Here is a 24,646-nt window from a genome sequence, read left to right on the forward strand (position 1 = left end):
ATTGTCATACAGTAAAAATTGTTATAGAAAGTTTTATCACACAAAGTTCCACACTTGGTTCAAGTATGCATTAGTGCAAAAATTACTAAGAGTGTCAATTGTCAATCCAATAATTGAGATTGAAATTTTTATGATTCAGTGTAGCATTGTTCAGAAAACGCTCCACAGGAAATAAAATAAACAAAAATTCAAACAAAGTCACATATATTAAAATAACATTATATTTTCTATCATTGAGAAGGTCGCTTTCCAGTAATTCTTCCAGGGAGTTTTTATAGGTTTAATTCTTGAATACCATTTGTGTCACACTGAGATTGTCAAGTTAAGAGCCCCAAAATATATTTGTTGTTGATGTGAAAGTAACTTTTGATGTGGGAAGTTTTTCAAAAATAGCATATCTTTACAAAACGTTTCTATGAAAGCATATAATACATATGTATCGAGTTGCTAAAATGTATTTCCAGTACCGGTAATTAATGAACACTTACTAGAAACATTAATCATGAGCATTAAATTTATGTAAAATGACATGGATTTTACGTGTAAAAATTGCGCAGTCTCCACACTATACGGGCATCTCATACAAGATGCACCATCATAACATAGATTACACCCCTGCCCCTGAGTTCACTCAAAAGGACAAAAAAACTTTTCTGGGTCAGAAAGGACAATTTAAGTATTCCTGTAGTTTTCAGAAATTGCAAGAAAATGACACCACAAACGAAGAAATGTGCGACTCAATCATGTAGAGAATGTTTTATCATTACCTAGCTTTCAATCATAAATTTGAATGTTGAAACATACATATACTGTGCGCTTGTACTCATTTTAAACCAAACTTTCCCAATAAGAAAAAATATGCATGTTTCAACGCTCAAAGTTATGATTGAAAGCTAGATAATGATAAAAAATTCTCTTCATGACTTGAACCCCACTTTTCTTTGTTTGTGGTGTCATTTTCTTGGGATTTTCGAAAACCTACAGGAAGACTTAAATTGTCCTTTTTGAACGTTTGACCCAGAAAAGTTTATTTTACAATTAAGCCAAAGAGGTAAAACATTGCAAATCAAGTTGTTTCCGAAATTTTAAAACTATTTTTTTTCTAAAAGAGAATGCTTAAAAATATAGGTTTTAACCATTTTTTTTTTAAATAATTCGCAATGTTTAGTAGTTAAAGAAAAATATTTCAATCGGTGCGCAGATTCAATTTTATTTTTTACGCTTTGCTCATGACATTATAAGTGATGAAATGCCAATCACTGATGCCATCAGAGCAGAGCGCAATATTTTGGCATTAGATAAAGAAAGATAAAAATATTATAGCTCAATAGTACTAATGAATTTCATGTTTGCTTCAGAAAAGCCTTCATTCAAAATTCTCATTATGATTGCTATTAATATCGCAATCTTTTTCTTAACAATGCGTAAACATTCAGGGCGCCAATGGAGTAGCGCGCTAAAGTTCGTCACTTTTGACGTCGTAAAGACCACGCCTTATTTCCAAAATCGGACGTAAAGAAAAATTAAAATAAAAATTACTATTAAAAAAATAATAATAATAAAAAAAATCCTGCCCCCATGTTATTATCATTTACTTATATATAAATATATATATATATATATACATATATATATATATATATATATATATATATATATATATATATATATATTGCTTATTCTATCAATATCAGTGACTAAAAGTAGTACTTTTGACTGAAGGAAACAACCCCATTTGGCACGGGCAAGGCAGATGTCTGATTAGATCAAAAAAAAAAAAAAAAAAACGCGCAAATTCTCGTTTTTAGCAAAAGTAACACTTTAAAATTACAACATACTTTTATTAAACATTAAATAAAGGTACACAAACAACGAAATTCATAGACACATAATAATAAATAAATAAATCTTTGTTCACAAAGTACTAAGATGTTTAAAATTAAGTATTAAATTAACTAAAAACAGCATTATTTCAGCACGATTAAAGACATGCTTTCATAAAAAAGCAACTTAGTTTGGCTGAAATCTGAACTGTCAGAAATAATAATTTTTTTTTTACTTATTTCCTGAAGTTCGGCGCGAATAAACAAAATCACAATAATCGATAAGAAATTTTAAAAGAAAATATTCTTTAGGTAACTTAGGCATTATGTAAATTTTATTCTGGAAATAGGTTGAAAACGAAAACATATAACTTTAACATTAGTAACATTCTGCAGAATTTTCTGATTTTTAAAATTTGTTTTGCTAAAAACTATCAGGGGCTTCATGATTACCATTTTATTAAACAATTTTGTTTTTATTCGATTAGTTTGTTATTTACAGCGAAATTTCTTTTCAAAATGTTGAAAAATTTGTACCAAATTGATGGCTATCTGGTTAGGGTTTGTTCGGTTTGTGAATCTACTCAAAATAGTGTTCCCTGAAAATGAATTAGTTGATGATAATATATTAAGTGTTGATTTTAAATGAGAAATATAACATTTCGATTTCATAGAAAATCTCATGTAGTTTCAATGATCAAAACATAAAACTGTCAGTCCAGCTGACAGATGAGAAATTACTAAGCAAAACGATGTTCTTATAAAAATGCAAGGTAACACTAGTTTAAGTTTTTGTGCGTCTTCTTCATTTTCAGAAGTTCAGCACTTATCCCTGCCATTTCTGTCCATCCAGACAAGTTTCCTTGCCTATCTTCAAAGTTTTTGAGATTACAAAGCAATTAACTTTGCTTTTAGGACAATTCTTTCAAACTATATCTATTTGGTCGCATTTATGAGCTCTTTTCTTGGAACCCAGGAACGTTTCCACTTTTGAATCCATCTTCAGATGAGAAAGAAACAGGCTGGAATCCCGAATTTTCGAAAGATGAGCCAAAAGATTTTCCTTGAGCTGGTTGGAATGATACGGAATACGAGGGTTCAGCTTGACTGTTTCTTGTAGAATCAACATTGAAACTGTTGATGGGTTCTGAAGCTGATTTTTGTTGATAGGAATCGGTATTTCTTTCACCTGATGGCATATAAAGAGCACTGCTGCTCGCTCCGTATTGCTTCTTGTTGTTTGATCCTCCATGTCCTCGGATGCTGCTGCTTCCTGAGCTTGGATTGTAAACGGTAGCAGATGGACTTGCTCCACTGGCAAAGAGATCTCCATAACCAGCACTGTTACCGCCAGAATTTAGAGAGCTGAGAAGGCTGCTGGCTGCTGCACTGGATTCATAATCGGATCCACCATTGCCTGCGCTGTAGAAAGAGCTACCATCTGAGGTATAAATTCCTGAATTGCCATTACCTAAGGAAAAGAGGCCACTGCTGGAACCGCCACTTGATCCTTGATATAAACCACTGCTAGGGCTTCCGCTAGAACCGTAAATACCACCATTAGCACCTGCAAGACCTGCACTGCTGAATAAGGCGGAACTGGATCCTTCGCTTGGTGAAAACATACTGCTAGATCCACCACCTGGGCTGTAGAGTCCACTTGATCCTCCAGCGCTGAACAAACCAGACGATCCCCCGGAACTGAAGATTCCACTGCCTGGACCACTTGCTGACGCAAAGAGGGAACTGCCGGAACCGCTAGGCGAAAAAAGACTGCTGGCTCCTGCTCCATATAGGCTGCTGCTTCCGTCTGAAGAACCTCCATAAAATCCAGAGCTGCCTCCCGTGAATTGTCCAGCACTATTACTTTCACTTGCATACAGGGTTCCGCTTCCAGCTGAAGCTCCTGCACTGCCGGGACTGTAACTGACGAAAGAGTTAGCAGATGCAGCGCCAGGAATCTGACGAGTTGGTGACTGAACGAACTGGGAGCCGGCTCCATCGGTAGATGCATAGTAGGGCTTGTAATATTTCTGCAACTGTCGCAGTGGTATGGAAATTGCCTTGTAGCTATTGGCCCCCATCATTGTAGGCTTTCCATATTCATCAACTCCATAAGAAAGACTAGACATTGACGGGTTGTAATAAGGTTTGACGTACTGTCTTCGGTTCATGAAAGATTTCACCCAGTGCTTTACTTTATCGGTCAAGCCAAAAGATGGTGGTCTGTATAAATTTCTTAGCATATTTACGTAGCTGCCGCCATTGCTTCCACTAGCGCTGGCCATCATAGGGTATCCTGCAATGTTTCCATACATGCCTCCTCCGACAGATGGATAGCTGGACATCAGCTGTTGTGCAATACCTCCTTGGCGGAATTCAGCCTCATCTGTTTCTGTTAAGTTTTCCGCAACTTCTTCTGCGTTGGTGACCGAGAGTGCAAGACCGCACAGTCCAACAGCCAAAAGAATCTGAAATACAGATACATTTCAAATTAGAAATATTTACATTTTTATTCAAGTAGCTATTTCTATATAAAATCGTTACATTTTTAAGGCTACAATGTATTATGTTTTTGCTTAATGGAAGCACTCCGTCCCCGCCCCCCCCAAAAAATTTGTTTTACGAAGCAGATTAAAAAGGCATTCCAAGTTTTCAATACGAATAAGTTGCACTATTGAAGTGCTTCCAGAAGGCAAGCGCGAAGATTAATTATCGTTCTTTCATGAAAATATAATGAAAGCAAACAGTTGTAAGAAGTTCGTTCATATTTGAACAATGGAACTTTTCCACAGATCATCTACGAGTAGTAGCATTAACTATCGCTCCCTCTTGTTTAGCTTAGGTTTCAAATAATTTCAAATAAACCTTTTTAACAACTGAAACAATTATCTCATAACAAAATAAACTCTTTCACATAAAATGAAAACTCTTAAGCTAATTGCTCAATAAATTTGAACGGGTGTGACACTTTTGCATTTATATCTATACTTTATTCTCGGAAATTCAAACTTTGCTTTTTAATTGTGATATATTTGAATGTAAGGAAACATTATTCGAAATAATACTAAACATCAATTTTCTAACAAAAAAGGTGTGCTTGAAAAACAATGATATGAATTTGCTGCGAGTGTGACCGGACTGCCACGCCCACACCACATACGAATCATAATTTTTTTTAAGTACAAGAAAACTTTGTAAAATATAATGCTTTATATTACAATGCATAATGATTCCTCATATTCGAATACGTCACAGTTAAAAGCATAAGTTTAAAATTTCGGGAATAAAGTGCAAATATATGCATAAAAATATCGCGAGGGGCAAATTCTGTTATGGTTAATTTGCAATTTGAGGTGAACATCATAGGGTACCATTTTTCAACTGAGCTGTGTGAATTTTGTCACAAGCAGCGACTGATTTACTAAAAGGCGTTCGAGGTAAGTGCCCAAGGTTCCTAACTGCCTGGGGCACCTGAATTACATATGGCGTATACTTAATTCGTGCAAAAATCTTGTTTCCAACATAACTTTCCTCGTGCTAATCAAGCACTCTATAAAATAAATTTTATAATTATTTTTTTTCTAATTTTGCTAAATTTAATATTGAATAGCCATATGATGTACTTCTAAAAAAGCTTCAGGCTATCTACAATTCGTTATCATCTGAAGAAATATTTTTTGATATTATGGTTTCAACCAAGTAAAATAGTTGAAATTTGCCGACTCTCCCTGAGGACACCAAATGGCTTTCTGGCCAATGTCCCTAGATCTAGAACTCGGTCCCTGGTTACAAGACTTTAGTTTATAAAGATTTTTTTTCCTTTTGAATCTTTTCAAGCTTCTGACACTGCATACAAGCTTTGCATTTGTATAACAAAATTAATATTTTTCAGTTCCGAAAAGAAGACATTACAGCGCAGATAGTCTGCGCAGGTTCATCTAGTCTTGAGTAGTAATGGGGTTGTTTCCTTCAGTTAAAAGTAGTACTTTTTGTCACAAAAATTGATAGAAAAAGCAAAAAAAAAAAAACATGGACTCAGAAAATACTTCTATTTTCCCAACAGTTATTTTTTAATTAATTTTTTAAAATATCCGATTTTTGAAACAAGGCGTGGTCTTGACCACGTCACAAATGATGCTCTTTGGTGCATCTTTCTACTGCGTTTCCACGTTATGATAATCAAACAGCGAATTAAAATTGCGCTCTACGCTTGCAATCAACCATATCGTTGCCAATACACGTGAGTAAAGATGCGAATTAAATATTTTGCTCTGTGAGTGGCAACACAGAATGGCATTTCATCATTTGTGATGTCATCGGACAGAAGCACAAACATTGAAAGCGCGCCGATTTAAGTAATTTTTTAAAACTATTAAACTTAAACAAATTATTTAAAAAAGGTCAGATCCTATGTTTTTAAGCATGCTCTTTCAGAAAAAAAAAATACTTTTAAAATTTTGGAAACGACCCCATTTGAAACGTGAGACGAAAACTTACTAATTAAGGATAATAATGCTCCCTCCGGCTGAAATTAGTTGTTGCATTTTAATAATCTGTATCAATTATTGATGCTGTTGATTTTATCATTTTGTTTGGACATATAGAGATTTCAGGATGCTGTGCTGCATTTACTAACCTTGCATTCCCTCCTTACATCAGTTCCAAATTACATTCAAAAATCAAGGGTTCGCCCGCTCTTAAGCCGCTTGTCCCCTTTTGTAAGGACCAGTTTCCTACAACCAGTACACCAAAAAGATCGGTTTGCTTTTTAATGAATTTTACAATTCATTAGCTAGAGCAGGGATTCTCAAACTTTTTCGACTCGCGGCACCCTTTGAAAATTTAGAATTTTCTCACGGCATACAAGTCCATTTCTATTATGTTAACAACTAATAAGTCGCTATTTTTAGGGATTTTTTCCCACACACTTTCCCACAGTTCGTGCTCATATGTGCAGCACAGGCAAGATCATATCCTCTTCCCAAATACAGTCGAATCCCGACTTACGAGAGGGATGCGTTCCAAGACTCCTCCCGTAAGTCGAAATTTCGCGTTGTGGAAAAGTGTTGTGTTCATATGATTTTTTTTATTAACATACCCAATCATTTTAGACATTTAAACAACTTTTAAACTGTTTTTGACCATTTGTTAACTATATATTACCGTTTCTTACATAAAGAGCTTAATTTTTACCGTATTTTTTTAAAAGTTGCATTATTCAACATAAAATACTGTTACGATGCACAAAATCAATGATGAGTGGGATTGAGATATATAAAAATAGAACAGTACGGAACGTACAGTATGTAGTAATAATAAAGCACTGCACTGTAATAGTACTTTACAGTAGGATGCAATAAGTTGCATTTATAACTTAAAAATTGAAGATGATTTATCCTGCGCAATCTGATCGTCATTCTATTACATTTTTAAATACAGTAGCTTCGTAATTGCTTTTATAACACTTAAATCTATGGTAATACCGCTCTGGGACTCCCTGGACTTATACAGATTGCCTTCTCTTGATTTTTAACTATACGTATGAAAAATTCACCAATCTACCTATTGTCGTGATACCTTCGACCCACTTTCTAGTTATTCAAGCTTATCAAAAACCTTTTCTTAAATTGTCGCAAAATTTTGGTTTTTGTTTCCGTCTTCAAACTTTACATGCGTGCCTAGGTGCCACATTATTTCATCACCTTTCATATTTAGAATAAATAAATGAAAAATGAGGAGTTTTTTGATACATACACACTAACAATGCTATGTTTATAGTGCGGTATGTGGGAACTTGCGCAGTTAGTGATGCTGAAAGAATGAAAGTACATTCACGAATTAATGTTTAGTAATCAATAACAAAACCGAAACTTAGCATCACAATTCCTTTCCAAATATTTTCGAGTTGAGAGCGAAAAATTCGATTTAGCTCTAAAATTCGTTGCTCCGGAAAAACTGGCGTTATAGCCATTTCGCGTAAGTCGGATCGCGTTGTAGCGGGAGTGGACTGTACTCAGGTTTCATATTAGGACAAGTGTTAATGAGGCGAACCATAGTCTCGGGAAAAAATGACGACCGACAACGACATTTTTCTTTTTGAATTTGTCAGCTACATATTTAAGTTTACAAGAGCAGTATGCAACTTTTTTTTTATTCTAGTTAAACGTTAAGAAACTATGTAGAAGCAAAATTTACTGCAAAGTAAGATCAGTTGGTTTTGACATCACTCTTCTGCAACAACATTTGCTGCTTTTTACTTCCTTTTACAAAAAAGGGAGTATTGTATTCGCGAAAAAAAATTTCACTCAAAAATCGGCCTTTTGCTCACCCCCGAATCAATGTTGAGTTTATTTTTCGACCCGACCACACGTGGGTATATGCCTAGGAACGTACAGACACCCGAAATATCCATTTTGACAATCCCCGAGTTAATTACAACGAGTTTCTCGTGACGTCTGTATGTACGTATGTATGTGTGTATGTATGTCGCATAACTCAAGAACGAAATGTCCTAGAAAGTTGAAATTTGGTACTTAGACTCCTAGTGGGATCTAGTTGTGCATCTCTCTTTTTGGTTGCATTCGGATGCTTCAAAGGGGGTCTTTTGCCGTTTTTTTGTGGGGAAATCATTGTTAATTTCGATGTAAACTCAAGTGGTGCAATAATTTGGCTGACACTTGGGGATATATCGCCAGTCTTTTGGTCGCCAACTTGGCGACAAATTTGGCTTTTTTTTTTTTTTTTTTTAAATCTGGTTTTAATTTAGCCACTGTTGATGATATTTAAAGAGAAAACTATTGAATCACATTAAAACTGCCAATAATGAGAAAATGACATTGAATTAGAGTAAAAAGAAGTCATGTGATGCACACATCAACTCGTTTGCCTGGTAGTTAAAAATGGCTTATTAATAACATTTTATCATCAGTTAGGCTTTTTGATGATGATGAAAGGGGATCTAGTGAGTTTTGGTTATACTCTATCAGTAAATGGATGAATTCCTCACTGAACTTTATTTAGCGCATTCACCTTATATAATGATTGAACACTTCGCGGCATGCCTCACTTCTTCCTACGGCACCACAGGGTGCCGCGACACCCAGTTTGAGAACCCCTGAGCTAGAAGATACTTTCATGTGATTACTGGTGAAAGAGTCTTCACAAAATGGGTGTGACTTACGTGTGTGCGAACCCTGGATTTTTGAAGCAAATTTGGTACTAATTTAAGGAGTGAAGGAGGGGGGGGGGGGGGTAGAAGGCAAAGTTAGTAAATGAAGTTGATTGATAAGCACAGCACCCTCAAATCTGTAAAAAATGCTCAAACAAATCATAAAATCATTTACTTCAATATTTAGTGGAAAATTATTCAACTAATTCGGCACAAAATGTTCGACCTTAATATAGCGACGTACTTGGGAAGGAGGGGGTACATTTTCTTTCTTTTTTTTTTTTTTTAACGCAGAATTGTGTTTGTATGTCGGCCCGGCACACAAACACTGCCTGGGGAAGGGAATAAAAAAGTTGAATATTACTAATACACAGCATAATATCCTTTAAATATACCTCTTGCTTAATTTGGAATTGCCAAGAAGGAGTGGCTTGCTACTATTAATTCCTCGATAAAAATATTTTTTTCTGCGGTGATTGCTACTTCCGATAAAATACTAACCTGAAACCAATTTTTTTTATACAAGAAATGTGGAGCATTTGAGTGGGGGGGGGAATCTATGCATTCTTTACCCAGATTCCACGGGCCTTCGCGTTGGGGCCCACGGGTAGAGGTAACCTCGGGGGTCAAGGTCGTAGTCTGGGATTCCTCCTCTTCCCTAGGTAGGCCCCAGCCGGAACTGCGGGGAGATGAGGTGAACGCTCTACCTTGTCCTTCCGTCCTTCTCTAGGTTACGGTGTCACGGGAACAACCACCTCGTCCCCGCCTTTATTTGCGAGAAATGGTAAGGAATAACACGAGCGCTTCCGTTGCGGTTTAATTAATCCGTTTCTATTTCTGAGGCGAAATCGTTGAGTCGATGTGCGTTTCCGATTTATTATAGATGTTGGTTTATTTATGTCGCTTTTACTTTGTTGATGTTAAAATGTAGGGGCGCCCAACTTACAGCCTGTGGGTAAGGCCAGGTTAAGAAACGGGTCCACGCAGCAAAAATTGATGAGTAGCAAATCTGCAGCTAAAATCTTAAAATATGGAGTAATTTCCTTTTGCACTATGGCAAAACTTAAATTACAAATCAATAAAAAAAATGAAATTGTAATCTGGTAAGTATAAAAATGATTTTTTTCACTATATATTATAAGTAAGCGGAGGTTGGGGGGGGGGTCACCAAAAAAAATTCGTGCCCAGTCTCAGAAGTCATAGTCAGCAAGGGCGCCCATATAGGGGGGCAAGGGGGGGGCTTGAGCCCCCCCCTTGAAATTGAACTTCCTTGCTTTTAGTACTTTTTGCTTTTCAAAAATGTAAAAACATTTCTTCTCCAATCATTAATGAATAAGTTATTAAACATGTCAAATTTTATGAACTCTAATCTGCCCTGAAATCGGTTTCCACGTGGAAAATATACAGCTAAACCACGGGGGAAATATTTGAGCCCCCCCTTTCAACTTTGCATATGGGCGCCCATGATAGTCAGGTTTTGCTCTCGGGCCATATTCGGCCAGCAAAGTTGACCCGTGTGACCCGTTGTTTTGCACAGAGACGACCTCGATTAGTCACAATGTCACGAATTTGTATTCAGAAAATGGTTACTGAAAAACAAATACAAACAAGGGTGCTCCGACGCGAAATCACGGGAGGCCACTATGACCTTCCAAATATTTCCTTATTCAGCAATTTCTGTCTGACGATTCGGAAAAATTGTCAGCATTCTGCAAAATTTGGAGATCCAGTCGACAAATTGAGAATTTCTGCCCTCCCAAAAATTTAAGTTTCGAGCGCCCCTGGATGCAAGCTTCGCATTAATACAATATGCATTAAGTAATGATAATAGCAATTGGTTACATCTTTCGCATAAAAATTATTATAGCAATAAAACTTGATTTTTAAAAAAAAATCACCTAGAAAAGTTATTTTTTATTAATATTCCAATATTTTCTATGTTTCGCGTTGTCCACTCTCTTACAACGATTTCGGAAATACACTCCTGTTTTTGAAAATTGCAGCACCATGAAGGAAGCATCATAGTTGAATGAAATTTAATACACAGTTGAGTGGTAATGGTACAAATAAATGATTATATTTTCAAACCAAACAAACAATAAAAAGAGATAGAAATTAGTATTTTGTGTGGCCACTACGCGCCGCAATGAGAGCTGCTACACGACTCGGCATAGAGTGAAACAAAGTTTGAATATCTGCCTGCGGAAGAGTATTCCATATTGTTTGTATGCGCAACAATGTTCGTCTGTCGAAGCAACAGGACGAGGATCACGAGTGAGACGCCGCCCAACGAAATCCCACACATGATCAATCAGTGACATATCCGGGGAATATGCAGGCCAAGGAAGAAGCTGTACCTGCTGCGAATCAAGGTAGGATTTGACAGTCCTAGCGACATGTGGACGGGCATTATCCTGCTGGAGTACAGCCCCTGGCAATCCTTGCAGGAAAGGAATAGTTTGAGGCTGTAAAACTTCGTTTATGTATCGGGTACTGTTCAAATTGCCCACAATTCGTAGCAATTTTTTTCGTCCATGATATGCTTGGCACCCCAGACCATAACCCCGGGTATTCGTCCACTGTGGCGTTCGATAATGCACTTCGGAATGTGCTGTTCACCGGCATAGCGCCTGACACGAATTCGGGCATCATGGTGCCACAAATTGAAGCGGGGTTCATCAGAAAAGACGGCCTGCTGCCAATCAGCGCGCCAGCTCCTATGCACATTGGACCCATTGTAGCCGCAGGCGGCGATGGTTTTGCGTAAGAGGAATCCTGTATAAAGGAATCCTTGTGCGCAGCCCACGCTGCAGCAGACGTATCCGAATTGATGAAGCACACAATGAAACACCTGTAGCTGTTGACGTAGTGAGGGGCATAGTAAAGATTCAGTTAACGTTTACTCTAGCATATAACCACCGATAATCATACACGCCTCGCTACAGCCGTCTATTTATATTCGGTTCGATCCGCCGTTCAGAGGGCGCTGCTCGGCTTACGCATGCGCTACCGGTCTGCAATACCGGTCTAATCATTTGTATATCATGCCCTACTTTACATTTCCTGCAATTTTCAGCTCACTCGCGTAAGTCTTTCGTGGTGTTGCAATTTTCACAAACATGAGTGTAAAATAAAAATTTCCATCAAATCTGGTAATGGGTGATTCTCCAAAATCCTAACAATATTCGCCGATCATTAACAGGCGAGCCACCCACACACAAATAAGTAAATACACAGATAGATAAATAATAAATAAGAAATAAAAATAAAATAAAATAAACAAGTAACTATTAGACGCTCTTATGAGGAAGATCATTACATTAAACAACATCCGGGTGATTCTGAAAAACTCTAACAATATTATGTCCCATGAGCCTAACACAAGGATTGTTTGACCTATATTTTTTCTCCCTTTTAATAGTTGGAAATAACGTTTCCGGTGTTATTCGGTTCCTATTAAAACAATAACTCATTTATTTTTTCCTACAAAATTTTTTGAACAACCAGAAAGTCACTCTTTTGGCGTGTCTCCATTCGTTTCTCAAATATATTTAAATTATTTGAAAATTTTACATCAACATTCCACAAATTTAATTTGTAGTACTAAATTACGCATACCTAAAGGTGTAAAATAACATATTAAAATAAATTTAATTAATTAAATAATCAAGGTACATCATTTTTGAGTTCGTTCCCAGGTTTTCATGTCATTATTCTGTCCTAGGAATTAGTTCAATTATTATAATTTTTTTTTAAACGGGAATTTTTAATTTTGTGTACTACACTGCTCAAAATAATTAGGGGAGCAAGCAAAAAAGCGAAGAAAACCGTACGAGACAACCACGTATTGGTATACAATGGATAGTACACGCGTATCAATAAGCAATACAGTAAAAAGACGTAAAAAAATTTGGAATTGAGATTTGATTCTTTAAAAATATGTAAAAAAACATGAAAACAGAGCCGACTTTAAAAATACAGTAAAATTGAATTAATACGACTACGTTTAATACGAAATCACGGCTGAAACGAACATTACGTTCGTTAAGTTTGGTTTGCTATGTAATTACATTAAAATTTCGCGCATAATGTAACCGATTACGATAAAAATTATGCGCGAATTACAGCAGATTACATTTATGATTACGGTTATAATCCCTAGCCGAAGAGTAATTACGACTACAGCAACTATTACAGTTAATTAAATCTGTAATCGATTTGGTTCAGATTACGATTTTGATTACAACAAAAGAATTCATTAAAAATGTCCTATATGTATATCAATTATTATTTGTGGAAACAACGTCATAATTCGAAAAATAATGATTTTTGATTTAATGCTATGGAGATTTCTGCAATGAATATTGCAATTATCCCGTAGTATTAACTTGAAAATTATAATATTAGAATTGTGAAGTTCTTACAACAAATGAGTGATACATTTTTTAAAAAAGATTTACATTTTAAAATTAGCTTACGAGTACGACTACGATTTGAGAGATGACAAACGGAATGAACAACGAATACAGAACATTAATGACGATCATTGTTACGACTACTAAATGAAAATATTAAAATTTAAAGATAAAGTTTTTTTCATTCCTCTTTGTGTTCTAAACAACTCAGACAGGCATCGTAAAAAAAAAAAACTTTTGTATGCTTATTTTTTGATGAGAACACCTCTTTCTGTATATTTTTAAAATGTATAGTAAAATACGGAATGGTTTTGTTGGCTCATTTTTGCATTCAAAAAGCATTTCAAAGAATAGGAAGGTTTAAACATAAAATAAAACATGTAAAGCAGCGCTGCATAACGTAAACTGTGTTGCAGGCGACAATATTAAGAAATTGATATACAGTAAAAAAAAAAAAAGGAAATCAAAGAACTGTATTTAAGAGAAATGTGAAAAGTAAAACTGTACATTTGCATAAAGTATAAATAATTGCATCATAAATGTGTGCATAGGGCAGTCTGTCTGCCGTGTTTTCAAGTTTCTATAGTTTAATTGTACTTCAAATGTGGGGCAAATGTAGGGAAATGTGGGGCAAAGTGAAATGGTGAAACATTTTTTCCGCTTTAAGACATACTTATCTGGTAATATGTTAACTAAGTAGTAATATTATAGTCTATTCCAGTCAAGAAAAAGTAACCTCTGCAAATCCAAGAATGTGATAATAAAAGCAATTTTCAAAAATTGATACTCATATGTAGTATTTTTGTTGAAAAACAAAAATTAAATTTTTTTTCAAAATAAAAAATATTTTTGTTACTATTAAATGATAACTTTTCTAGTCATAAATATTTTAAATATTAATCGAGATTTACTTATATTCGGCGCTGCATTTATTTTATTTTTTTTTTTTTTTTGAGCAATCATGATTGCTTATTGCCTTCATTTGACTGTTTTGATGAGCTATCATTTTATTTTCCCACCAGCACCCTCTGCAGCATCACCGTCGACCGGCTCCTCACGATGCTGCTCCTCTAGCGAAAACCGTCTCCAGGTTGCATCCATATGCTACACACACGCGCATACATACACAACTATACACACACACACACACGACACACACGCTCGCACACACAAATACAAAAACCTACACACACATACACAAACACATACACACACAACCACATACACATACTCAATACACATACATACAGACACCTACACACACACCTACACACAACTACACACACACTCATCACACTCATGTCTACACACAACTGCCCACACACTCATCACACTCATGCCTGCACACAGACACAAACACATATGCCTACACACACATACACATTCCCCACCACACACAAACACACGTACCTACACACACATACACATACCCCACACACACATAAACACACATGCCTACATACACACACACACTCGTGATTGCGAAAAACATAATTTGAATTCAAGAGGTCAAAATTCAAATGAATTTTTTGTAATTTTTTAATATTAAGCTAATTTGTATTTTAAATGCTATGAACAGTTAGTCAAGTGTATGCGGGGCAAAGTGAAATAGCTCATTTCATTTACTTATGCAATCCTTTATCAAATCACTTCCGTATTCATTTATTAATAACATCCTTTCACTGAGTAATTCCCTTATTTTCATATTCATTCACTATTTTATTCACTCATATTTCTTCTCATTTGTTAATTTATTTAATCGTTTACTGTTTCATTTTCTTTTCTTTGATTGATTCATTTTCTTATTTACTCTTTTGTTTGATTAAAAATATCTTTAATAATCGAATAGAAAATATTTGATTTGAACGAAATTTCATTTTTCATTTCGCCCCATAAAAAGAAAAAGAGTGAAAAATTTCAACTTTATTTTGGAGGTACAAATTTACTGCCAAAAATAAAAAAATATTGCTTCAATGCAAGTTTTATTATAAATTATATTTTTCTTTCTTTATGTACCGTAATTTTCAGAAAAAAATTTCAACTTGTTCATTTTGAAAAAAAAAGTAAGTTATCTTAACTATTTTACTTTGCCCCACATTCCCCTACATATGTTTTTTTCTTAGCGTGAAACTTAAAAAAATTGTTTATTTTTAGACAATAACACATTAAAATAGTCGAATTCGTTAACGACATGATTACACTTTTCATAGAGAATTCCTCAATTATGATGGCAGTAACAAAAAAAGAAAAAAAAATTAGAATGATGTTAATGAGAAGAATGAAATTTAAAATATTTTTTTGATCACTTATTTTTTAAATCTTTACTCTCTGATGAAGCGCGTCTCTGGCGATAAATTATTATTTGCTTTTTTTTAATGTAAAAATATTGTCATTTCCTTTTTTTTGCTTTTGCGGAGAGGGGGGGGGGCATTTTTTGAACTTGTTACTTTTCTGAATAAAATTCAAATAAGTAGCAATCGAAACAGCTTAATGAGACATCTTTTGACGCAATAGTTATTTGCCTTCGTGCCGCATTACTTTGAGAAAAGCGCCTTCACCATCTGCATTTGGCAGGACACCCACCTGCGAAGCATATAAAAGAGTTATTCCATTACTCACCGAATCTCGCTAAATTTGGCGATGTTTCTCAAAATGTCTTTAAGACTTCATAGTTCGAAAAAGGGAACACGAGGGCAAAAAATTTATGCTTCCAGAAACATATTTTACTATGCTCTTTCGATTGAGATCCTTGTTTAATTTTGTATTTTTCACTATTACACTTACTTTACAAAACACGCGTCGGTAATTTTATTGCATTTTATCACAATGGGGTCGTTTCCAAAATCTTAAAAGTATGTTTTTCTGAAAGAGCATACTTAAAAACATAGGATCTGATAATTTTTTAAATAATTTGGTTCAGTTTAATATTTAAAAAAAAATACTTTAATCAGTGCGCTTTCATTGTCTACGCTTCTGCCGATGACATCACAAATGATGAAATGCCATTCACTAATGCCAAAGCGTAAAGCAAAATATTTAATTCGCATCTTTACTCACGTGTACTGGCAACGATATGGTTGGTAGCAAGCATAGAATTCAATATTTAATTCGCTTCTTGATTATCATAACGTGGAATGGCAGCAGAGAGATGCCAAAGTACATCATTTGTGACGTCATAAAGAACACGCCTCGTTTGAAAAATCGGACATTTTAAAAAATTAATTAAAAAATAACTGTTGGGAAAATAAGAGTATTTTCTGGGTTCAGGTTATTATTATTATTATTTTTTTGCTTATTCTATCAATTTCAGTGACTAAAAGTAGTACTTTTGACTGAAGGAAACAACCCCATTGTATTTGCTTTATCTTCAAGATTCTTTTTCCGTTCTGCTATTCTTTTTTGCATTTAGCTGTTTGTTTTGGGTCATAATTTCTACAATAGTTTGAAGGTAACGGGGACACCGTTGGATGACGAGTGAGAGAAAATGAGACAGCATAAAAAAGTTGGATTTAAAACAAATAGGGTAGATAGAAGTTTGTAGTGAGTAAAAGGGAGAATCAAAATCATTAAACTATAAATTACAAATTAGACAGTAAAAGCAAAATTTTCCGAAATTTATTTCCTTTCTTTCTAATACGGCTGCGTTATTTCAGACCTAGTGCGATTTCTCGATACGGCATCAAGTCTTTCATGTGCCACCATTTTAACGGGGATGTCAATGGCAAATAATTTTGACTCCCAGTTTCCCACCAGATGGAGACACCTGGGCTCTCTTCGATGCGAAACTGCTCTAGGACTGCAATTATTTTTTTACGACATTAATTTCTCTCGCTTGATACTTCCTCAAAATCATAAATATTTTACTTCGAAACGATAAACTAAATAAATAATAATATTAACTTAAATGATTAAAGAGTTAGTCGAGTAGAAATGTCCTTCATTAAACATGAAGTTAGTTCCACCGATGGAAAATGTATAACGTACAATCTGCTTAAACAATTTTTTTAACACGTTTGAGCAAAAATTACTGATATAAAGCAGATTTGGCAATAAATAACATTTCTATAATAAATGGAAGGAAAGTATCTATAAATCAGGTATACCCAACCCGCCAAGAGCAATGATAAATCACCAAAATATTAAGGAGCACTAAAAATTTCAATGGTGCAGTCTGTGCTATGAGTCCTCCCTCCCTTTCCTATGGAGAAAATACAGTAAAACCTGTGAAGTTGACCACCTGTTTAAGTTGACCGCTTTTTTCAGGTACGGAATTAGCCCTTCTCATATAAATCAACCTCTGTAAGTTGACCACCTGTTTAAGTTGACCACTAAAGTAGGTGGTCAACTAACACAGGTTTCACTGTATGGGAAAATACATTCCCCCATGTAAATGTATAAATTATTGTGAATTAACAAACATAAATAAGCTATTTTTAATATCTATTGGTACACCTGATTGTAAGAGAAAAATTATCTCGAAGTCTCTTTCTGTTTGATAGAAGAAGCACAAATTTTCTCCAGAGAAGTTGGGGGGGGGGGGGGGTGTTATAGAAATTGAATTGGAATTTCGTTATCTATGATGATAATGTCAATCTTATTACATGTAATAAACATTACTTAAAAAATCAAATTCAAGACTTGATATGCGTGGTTTTACTATAAGCAAACGACAATATGAATAAATTGATTTGCAAATGCTTCTTGTCAGTATTTAAAATTATATATATCACAGCAAAATATGCATTGCATAAACTTGAATTCATGATCTTTTGAAATAGAATACGAGTACATTTTTGAATCGAATGAAACGCGAAAAAATTAGAAATAATAGTCTTTTCGGCATCAGTGATTTTGGTGGAACTGTTTTTGCTTCAAGAAAATTAAATCAATATCTCTGGAATGTAATTTTGATTGCAGAAGATCTTTGGTTTTCCTTTAAGAAATACAAAAGCTTTATCTTGAGGTTTTATTTTCTGTATCATACATGGATTGAGGCCCGTCAGATCAAACATTTAAAGGAGGGGGAGGGGGGGAGAGCGGCAAAAGATAGCATCTCATAGGGAAAAACAAATGCATGCATACATAAATGTATAATTACAATGTGTTCTAATCCTCAGGAGAGGAGGAACTGACACCTCCCCCCCCCCTTCATACCTCAAATGACAGGCCTGCTTTGGTTGGAAACTATTTGTGCTGTCAACGAAAATATCGTCGCCTTAGAGCAACAGTAAGACATCTAATCCCAGAAATCACACTAAGCTATCCGACTGTTGCTTTGATGCGACGATATTCTTTCTATAACTAGTTAATTGGAGAAATATCAGGGCGATTCTCGAAAAAATGTGTCCCGTGCCTAACTCTAAGTTTTTTTTTTTTAAATTTTTTCCAGCTAATCAAAGCTATCAAAAAATAATGTTGCTATATTTGGTCATCAGCAATATTTGGTCTATCTTCGTCTCATTATTACTTCCATTTCCTGTCCTCATAGAGCTACTCATGTAACCTCTTCTAAAACTAAAAAAAATCGGTTACAAAATGGGGTGGTTTCCTTCAGCCAAAAGTACTACAGTAAAACCTGTAAAGTTGACCACCTTTGTAAGTTGACCACCCGTCTATGTTGACCGCTTTTGTCAGGAACGGAATTAGTCCTATCTTATATAATGAAAGAAAACCTCTGTAACTTGACCACCTCTCTATCTTGACCACCTGTCTATCTTGACCACTAATGAACCCCAAGTTTGGTTTGGAGTATTGTAAAAAACCCTTTGTAAGTTGACCACTTGGTTTATTTTTAAAAATTTTATTCAACAAATTATTATTTTTTTATAGCTTTCCAAGAATATTTTTGATGCCAGACCAGCATTTTACCAACTAATGAAACAGCAGCATAACTAAACCTCCTTTTGAGTTTAACCACATGGGAAAACTACTAAGAACCCTTTTATTCTCCAAACTTGTTTTTCTTTTGTTGTTAAACGAAAAAAATTTTTTTTTTTTTTGATTAACTATAATTTTTTAGGAGCTATTAATATAAAATGATAAACTTTTCATAAACAATAAGACTTTTTTTTTTTGATCAATTTACTGAAATTTTAAATTTTCATAACATACTATACATCATTCTGGGAAAATAATCTCTAAAAATATTCGAATAACATTTTATATTATTGATTCAAAGTAATGCTAAACAATGAAAGTGAGTTGAACAGAAAGAGTAAGTGTCAATTAGGCAAAAAATGAATGCATGGTGCAAGACTTACAAAAAAAAAAAAAAAAAAAAAATCATCATCATCATCATTACCCCCTTTATAAGTTGACCACCTGTCTAAGTTGACCACCAAAGTATTGCACCGCAAGTGGTCAACTTACACAGGTTTCACTGTACTTTTAGTCATTGAAATGGATAGAATGAGCAAAAAATAAATAAATAAATAAATAAATAAATAAATAACATGGACCCAGAAAATACTTTAATTTTCCCAACAGTTTTTCCTTAATTAATTTTTTAAACTGTCCGATTTTTCAAACAAGGCGTGGTCTTGATGACGTCACAAAAGATGCACTTTGTGCCTCATCTTTCTACAACGTTTCCACATTTGATAATCAATTAGCGAATTAAATATTTTGCACTGTGAATGGCAACACTGAATGGCATTTCATCATTTGTGATGTCATCGGCAGAAGCCGTAAACAATGAAAGCGCTCCGATTTAAGTATTTTTTTAAAAATATTAAACGTAAACAAATTTATCAAAAAATGGTCAGATCCTATGTTTTTAAGCATGCTCTTTCAGAAAAAGATACTTTTAAAATTTTGGAAACGACCCCATTATAATATTGTTTCTCGCCAGTTCGAAGGGCCTTGTATTTCATTCAAAAGGTTGCGAATAAGCTAATGATAATATCAACATCATAAGCATTTAAAATCCGCAGGTGACACTATGAATACAGTATTATGGGGTAGTCGGACTAGTGAATAAATACGCTCTGCTGAATGACCAGTTCATTTTCTTTTAAAATACATTTTTTAAATGAGTGTTAAAAGTTTTCTTTCTTACATGAATAGACCACAGTAACTTCCTTCTGTAGACCTCCGAAAAGGAAAGAAAAAAGGGAAAAAATGAAAGAAAATTATTTTAAAAAAAAAATTGTTTTGAAAAAGTAAATTATTTTGTTTACCAACCCCCTCGAAAAATTTTTGAAGCAAAACTAAAATTTCTTCCAGTTTTTAAAATCAAATACGTAAATCAATGAAAATGGTTTTACTGTCAAGGTACCAAATCCAAAAATAACTTGAAACAAAACTAAAAATTTTCCTAGTTTTTTAAACTAATTACATAAATCAATGAAAATGGTACCAAATGCTAGTTTTTAATGATTTTCAGAAAATTAAATTACGTTTAGGGGTTCATTTTCTGATTGAACGAACCTACAATTCGTGCTTGCTAAAGAATTGAGAATTCAAAACTGATTGTACATCATGGGGTGATACTACAACTATAATTGGGGCAAAACTAACCTGGCGTCGTCGTAATGCTATGATTAAGACCTGCATAGCCTTCGCAATGCTGCCAGGTTAGGTTTACCTCAACTATTGGTTATTACAATCCATTATTTTTATACTGCTTCGCGAAACAAATCAATAAATTGATGTTCCTTCACGATTTTTGGAGAGTGTAAAAACTTGATTTAAATGCTATCAAACTACCATTTTTAATTAAAAGTATTCAAGTCTTCTTTCGAATAAAAATTTTCAACAAAGATGGAGTATTCTATTTTGCCAAATTAGCCTACAACCTAGCTGTAGTGTTCATTCCACGATATATCATACCAAATTAAAACATTTCTAACACATATTTTAATAGAAAAAAATGGAAATTCTTACCGCAAAGGTGGAATAACCCATCTCCATCCTCCTTGTAAAGATTATTTTTACCTCCTTTTCCTACCCGTGTTCCTCTAGTTCTGCAGTCAAGTTCAATGTCGATTCTTGTTTTGTTCCTCCCCAGAACGGAAAGCCTGTTTTTTAAGCCCTCTCAAAGAACCAGGTCGTCTAAAAAAGAGGTCAGCACCTAAGTTCCCGGATCGAAAACTACTGCAGCACTTCTTGTTTACAGATAGAATGCCGTAATGAAGTTTCGTAGTGGGATACGCGGATTTCAAACATTGAGATGGAATATGAAAAGGACGCAGACGATTTAGTAACTGGATGCCATTTTCCATTTCAAATGTTTTTGTGGAACAGGAATGAAAGTTTTTCATGGAAAATTAGGGTCTTTTGTTTAATGGATAAACAATAGTGTTTAGTTTTCTCTCTCTCTCTCTCTCTCTCTCTGTCTTTCTCTTATATTATTAGTGCATTTGTATTTCCTGGCAATGTATTAATTAATAACGCATAGTGTGATGAATATATGATAAATGAGGCTTAATAATAAAGAATCTTAGTGGCTCTTTACTATTCAGAGCATTGATTGAGGCAGACATAAATTTCGACCCTTCGGAGAATTTTTACTGTTTAAGTAGGACTATTTGGGGTTAATAATATGACCTATTGGGGAAACATAATTTTAATGATTCAACTTTTTAACCTACCATTTCTTTTGGATGAATTGAGAGACAAAATTATGTAAATTAATTCCAAAACTGCACTCTCTGATTCTGTAACTAAAAACAGTTATGAATAAAATTCGAAACATATACCATATCTCGCATAGATTTAATATTAATGAAAGTCAGAGATAAATATAATTGAATAATGAAATGAATTCTAAGAGCAAATGTTTTTCCAAAGGCTGCGGAGTCGGAGGGAAAATAACCAACCCCCCGACTCCGACTTCGACTCTAGGAATTTTTAAGTCTTCAACTCTCGACTGAAACTCTTTTATCCCAAAAACAGTCCGACTCTGACTCCGCATGTACTGGCAGAGTTGAGGACTTTAAGGGAAAATGGCCGGCTCTGACTCTTGGAATTTTAAACCTTTGATTCCCGACTCTGGCTTCGACTAAATTACTCCAAAATTAGCCCGACTCCGCAGCCCTAATTTTAACTGCGAAAGTGAAGTAGTGATTCATGGTATGGTTTTTTTTCCATTCTGAAGTTTTAATGTACAGTGGCTCCCAAAAGTCTTCGTACACCTACGACTTTCAACGAAATAGGCCCCAATCCATTGGTTAGAATTAATATTTCGGAATAAGTATTTAATTATAAGATCTATGATTAATTTTTACCAAAACTACATGAAAAGTTTTTAAAAAATATTATAACTTAATTTTTAAAAAATCAAAAACCAAAAAGTGCCGGAAATTCTATGTCACAAAAGTCTTCGTACACTTTATAAAATGTCTATTTATTATTGAATAATCTAACTTTTTATTAAGTTATTAATTAGTAGAATATCATACAGTATTCATAACACCTTTTAAACGTCTGGGAATAGATTTCATTCTTTTTCTTTCTTTTTTTTTGCGTAATTTCTGAGTAAGTGTTCAACCACACTTCGAATCTTACTGTTTCAAGCTCTATTTTCGTCTTAAAGCCGTATTTTCGTAAACTAGCCTATAGATATCTCTAAATACGTTACATTAAGTTCAAATCTGGAGATTGAGGGGTTTTTTTCTGAATTTTAGGACGATTTTTGAGGCACTAAACGCAAACGTTGAAAACCGAGTGCTTCATATCGTTATCTTGATAAAAAACAAAGTTGTTTCCAATAACCAAATTTTTGGTTAAGAGTTCAAAATTGGTTTTTAAAATATTTAAAGGAACAGTATGATTCATTATTTCATCAAAAAATTCCAAACTACCAAGTCCTGATGCTGATATGCACCCTCACACTAGAACACCTCCACCGTCGTGACTAACTGATCCAACTAAGTTCTTAAGATTAAGTTCCTATTTTTTTCTTCTACTTACAATTATGCAACACTTTAACCAAAAATGTTAAATTCATTTTTATCTGTAAACAAGACGTAATTCTAAAACGTTTTTAGCTTATTTATCCTTGATTTTGCGGCGAAAAGCGTAAGTTTTGTGTTTTTCGTGCGAACAAGAAAATTTCTGCGGGAAGAGGACCCATTTAATCCAGCTAATCAGAGAACTTGGCGAAAAATTTTAGGTGAAAATTAAACGTAAAATTTTTCTTTTAACTCTGTAGAAACTTTTACAGCACTCAAATGTGTATTTTTTATAATTTTTTCAACTTTAAATCTCTGATCACGTTTTGTCAACTTTGCCGGTTGACCTTTTCTTACCTTGTTTTCGATCCTATTCCTTTGTTTAAAGCATTTTATCAAGCAATCTACTATACAAACCAATAAATTAACTAATTTAGAGTCATTTCAAACCAATTTACCGCAACTGTGGGAAACAAATTCGAATTTTGAATGGTGTTTGCGGTTTTTTACGAAAGCCAGCGATTTTATAGCAATAAGCACAATATTAAGAAATAAATAAACAAAAAATTAAAGCCAAATGACTTATAAGGGTCAACACAATGCGAAAATAATAATAAAACGGCATATGATAATTTTAATCATGAATTGATTCGAAAATATTTGAGTGTACGATGACTTTTGTGGCGTGTTATTTCTCTGTCTCTTCGTTTTCTGACCCGTTTCAAAAAGTAGATCCGTTAATATTTTGAAAAAAAAAAAAAAAAAACAGTGGGTTGTATTTAGAATGACATAGGAATGATGTGAAAAAATATTGGACTCCATATTCGAATTCAGTTTCGAGTTATTTTGGTTTTACTAAAAAATTTCAAAGTGTACGAACACTTTTGGGAGCCACTGTATTTATTCTGTTTTTGGCAATGGGGGAATAAAATAAATTCGGAGTCTTTTATGTTTTAACAGAAAGAGCTGTGCAGACATTTTTTTTAAACTTTTATTTTATTAATTTAATTTTTTTTCTGAGATTTTTTTTTAAAGTAGACATTTATAATAATTTTTTATTTCCTGAATTATATTTATTTACTTTTTTTTTCAATTTTTGGCTACGGAGAAAAATGAAATACGATATAGATACGCTTTGTTACGTTTGTTGTCTCTCGCACATTCGATACTTTTAACATAAAAATATTTGCATACTTCCTGACATACTTTACATTTAAATAGTTTACTCTGTCATTGCAAAGTGTCGGTTTTAGAGCTTCCATGGACAATGATAGCCCTGGAGCCATGCTGAAAAAGCTCTACTTATGAATACAATGTCCTCAGATGAAAGAATTTAAAAACTTC

General features: G+C 34.2%; 1 protein-coding gene across 1 annotated transcript; it reads right to left on the reverse strand.

Annotated features, from left to right (window-relative positions):
- Positions 1 to 1,887: 1,887 nt before the first annotated feature.
- Positions 1,888 to 21,335, reverse strand: LOC129226496 (uncharacterized transmembrane protein DDB_G0289901-like). The gene is made up of 2 exons (XM_054861107.1): positions 21,294 to 21,335; positions 1,888 to 4,294 (listed from the first exon to the last, which is right to left on the reverse strand). Exons 1-2 carry the CDS (start codon positions 21,318 to 21,320, stop codon positions 2,774 to 2,776), a joined length of 1,548 nt encoding a protein of 515 aa, XP_054717082.1. The 5' UTR covers positions 21,321 to 21,335; the 3' UTR covers positions 1,888 to 2,773.
- Positions 21,336 to 24,646: the final 3,311 nt, after the last annotated feature.

Source organism: Uloborus diversus, chromosome 7, assembly GCF_026930045.1.
Source record: "Uloborus diversus isolate 005 chromosome 7, Udiv.v.3.1, whole genome shotgun sequence".
Taxonomy (NCBI): Eukaryota; Metazoa; Arthropoda; class Arachnida; order Araneae; family Uloboridae; genus Uloborus; species Uloborus diversus.

What these genes read in the sequence shown, in the direction of transcription:
- LOC129226496 (XM_054861107.1), bottom strand. Translation starts at nt 21,320, where the DNA reads ATGGAGATGGGTTATTCCACCTTTGCG. An exon ending in TGGGTTATTCCACCTTTGCG is followed by an intron (nt 4,295 to 21,293) that starts GTAAGAATTTCC and finishes TCTGTATTTCAG; the next exon opens with ATTCTTTTGGCTGTTGGACT.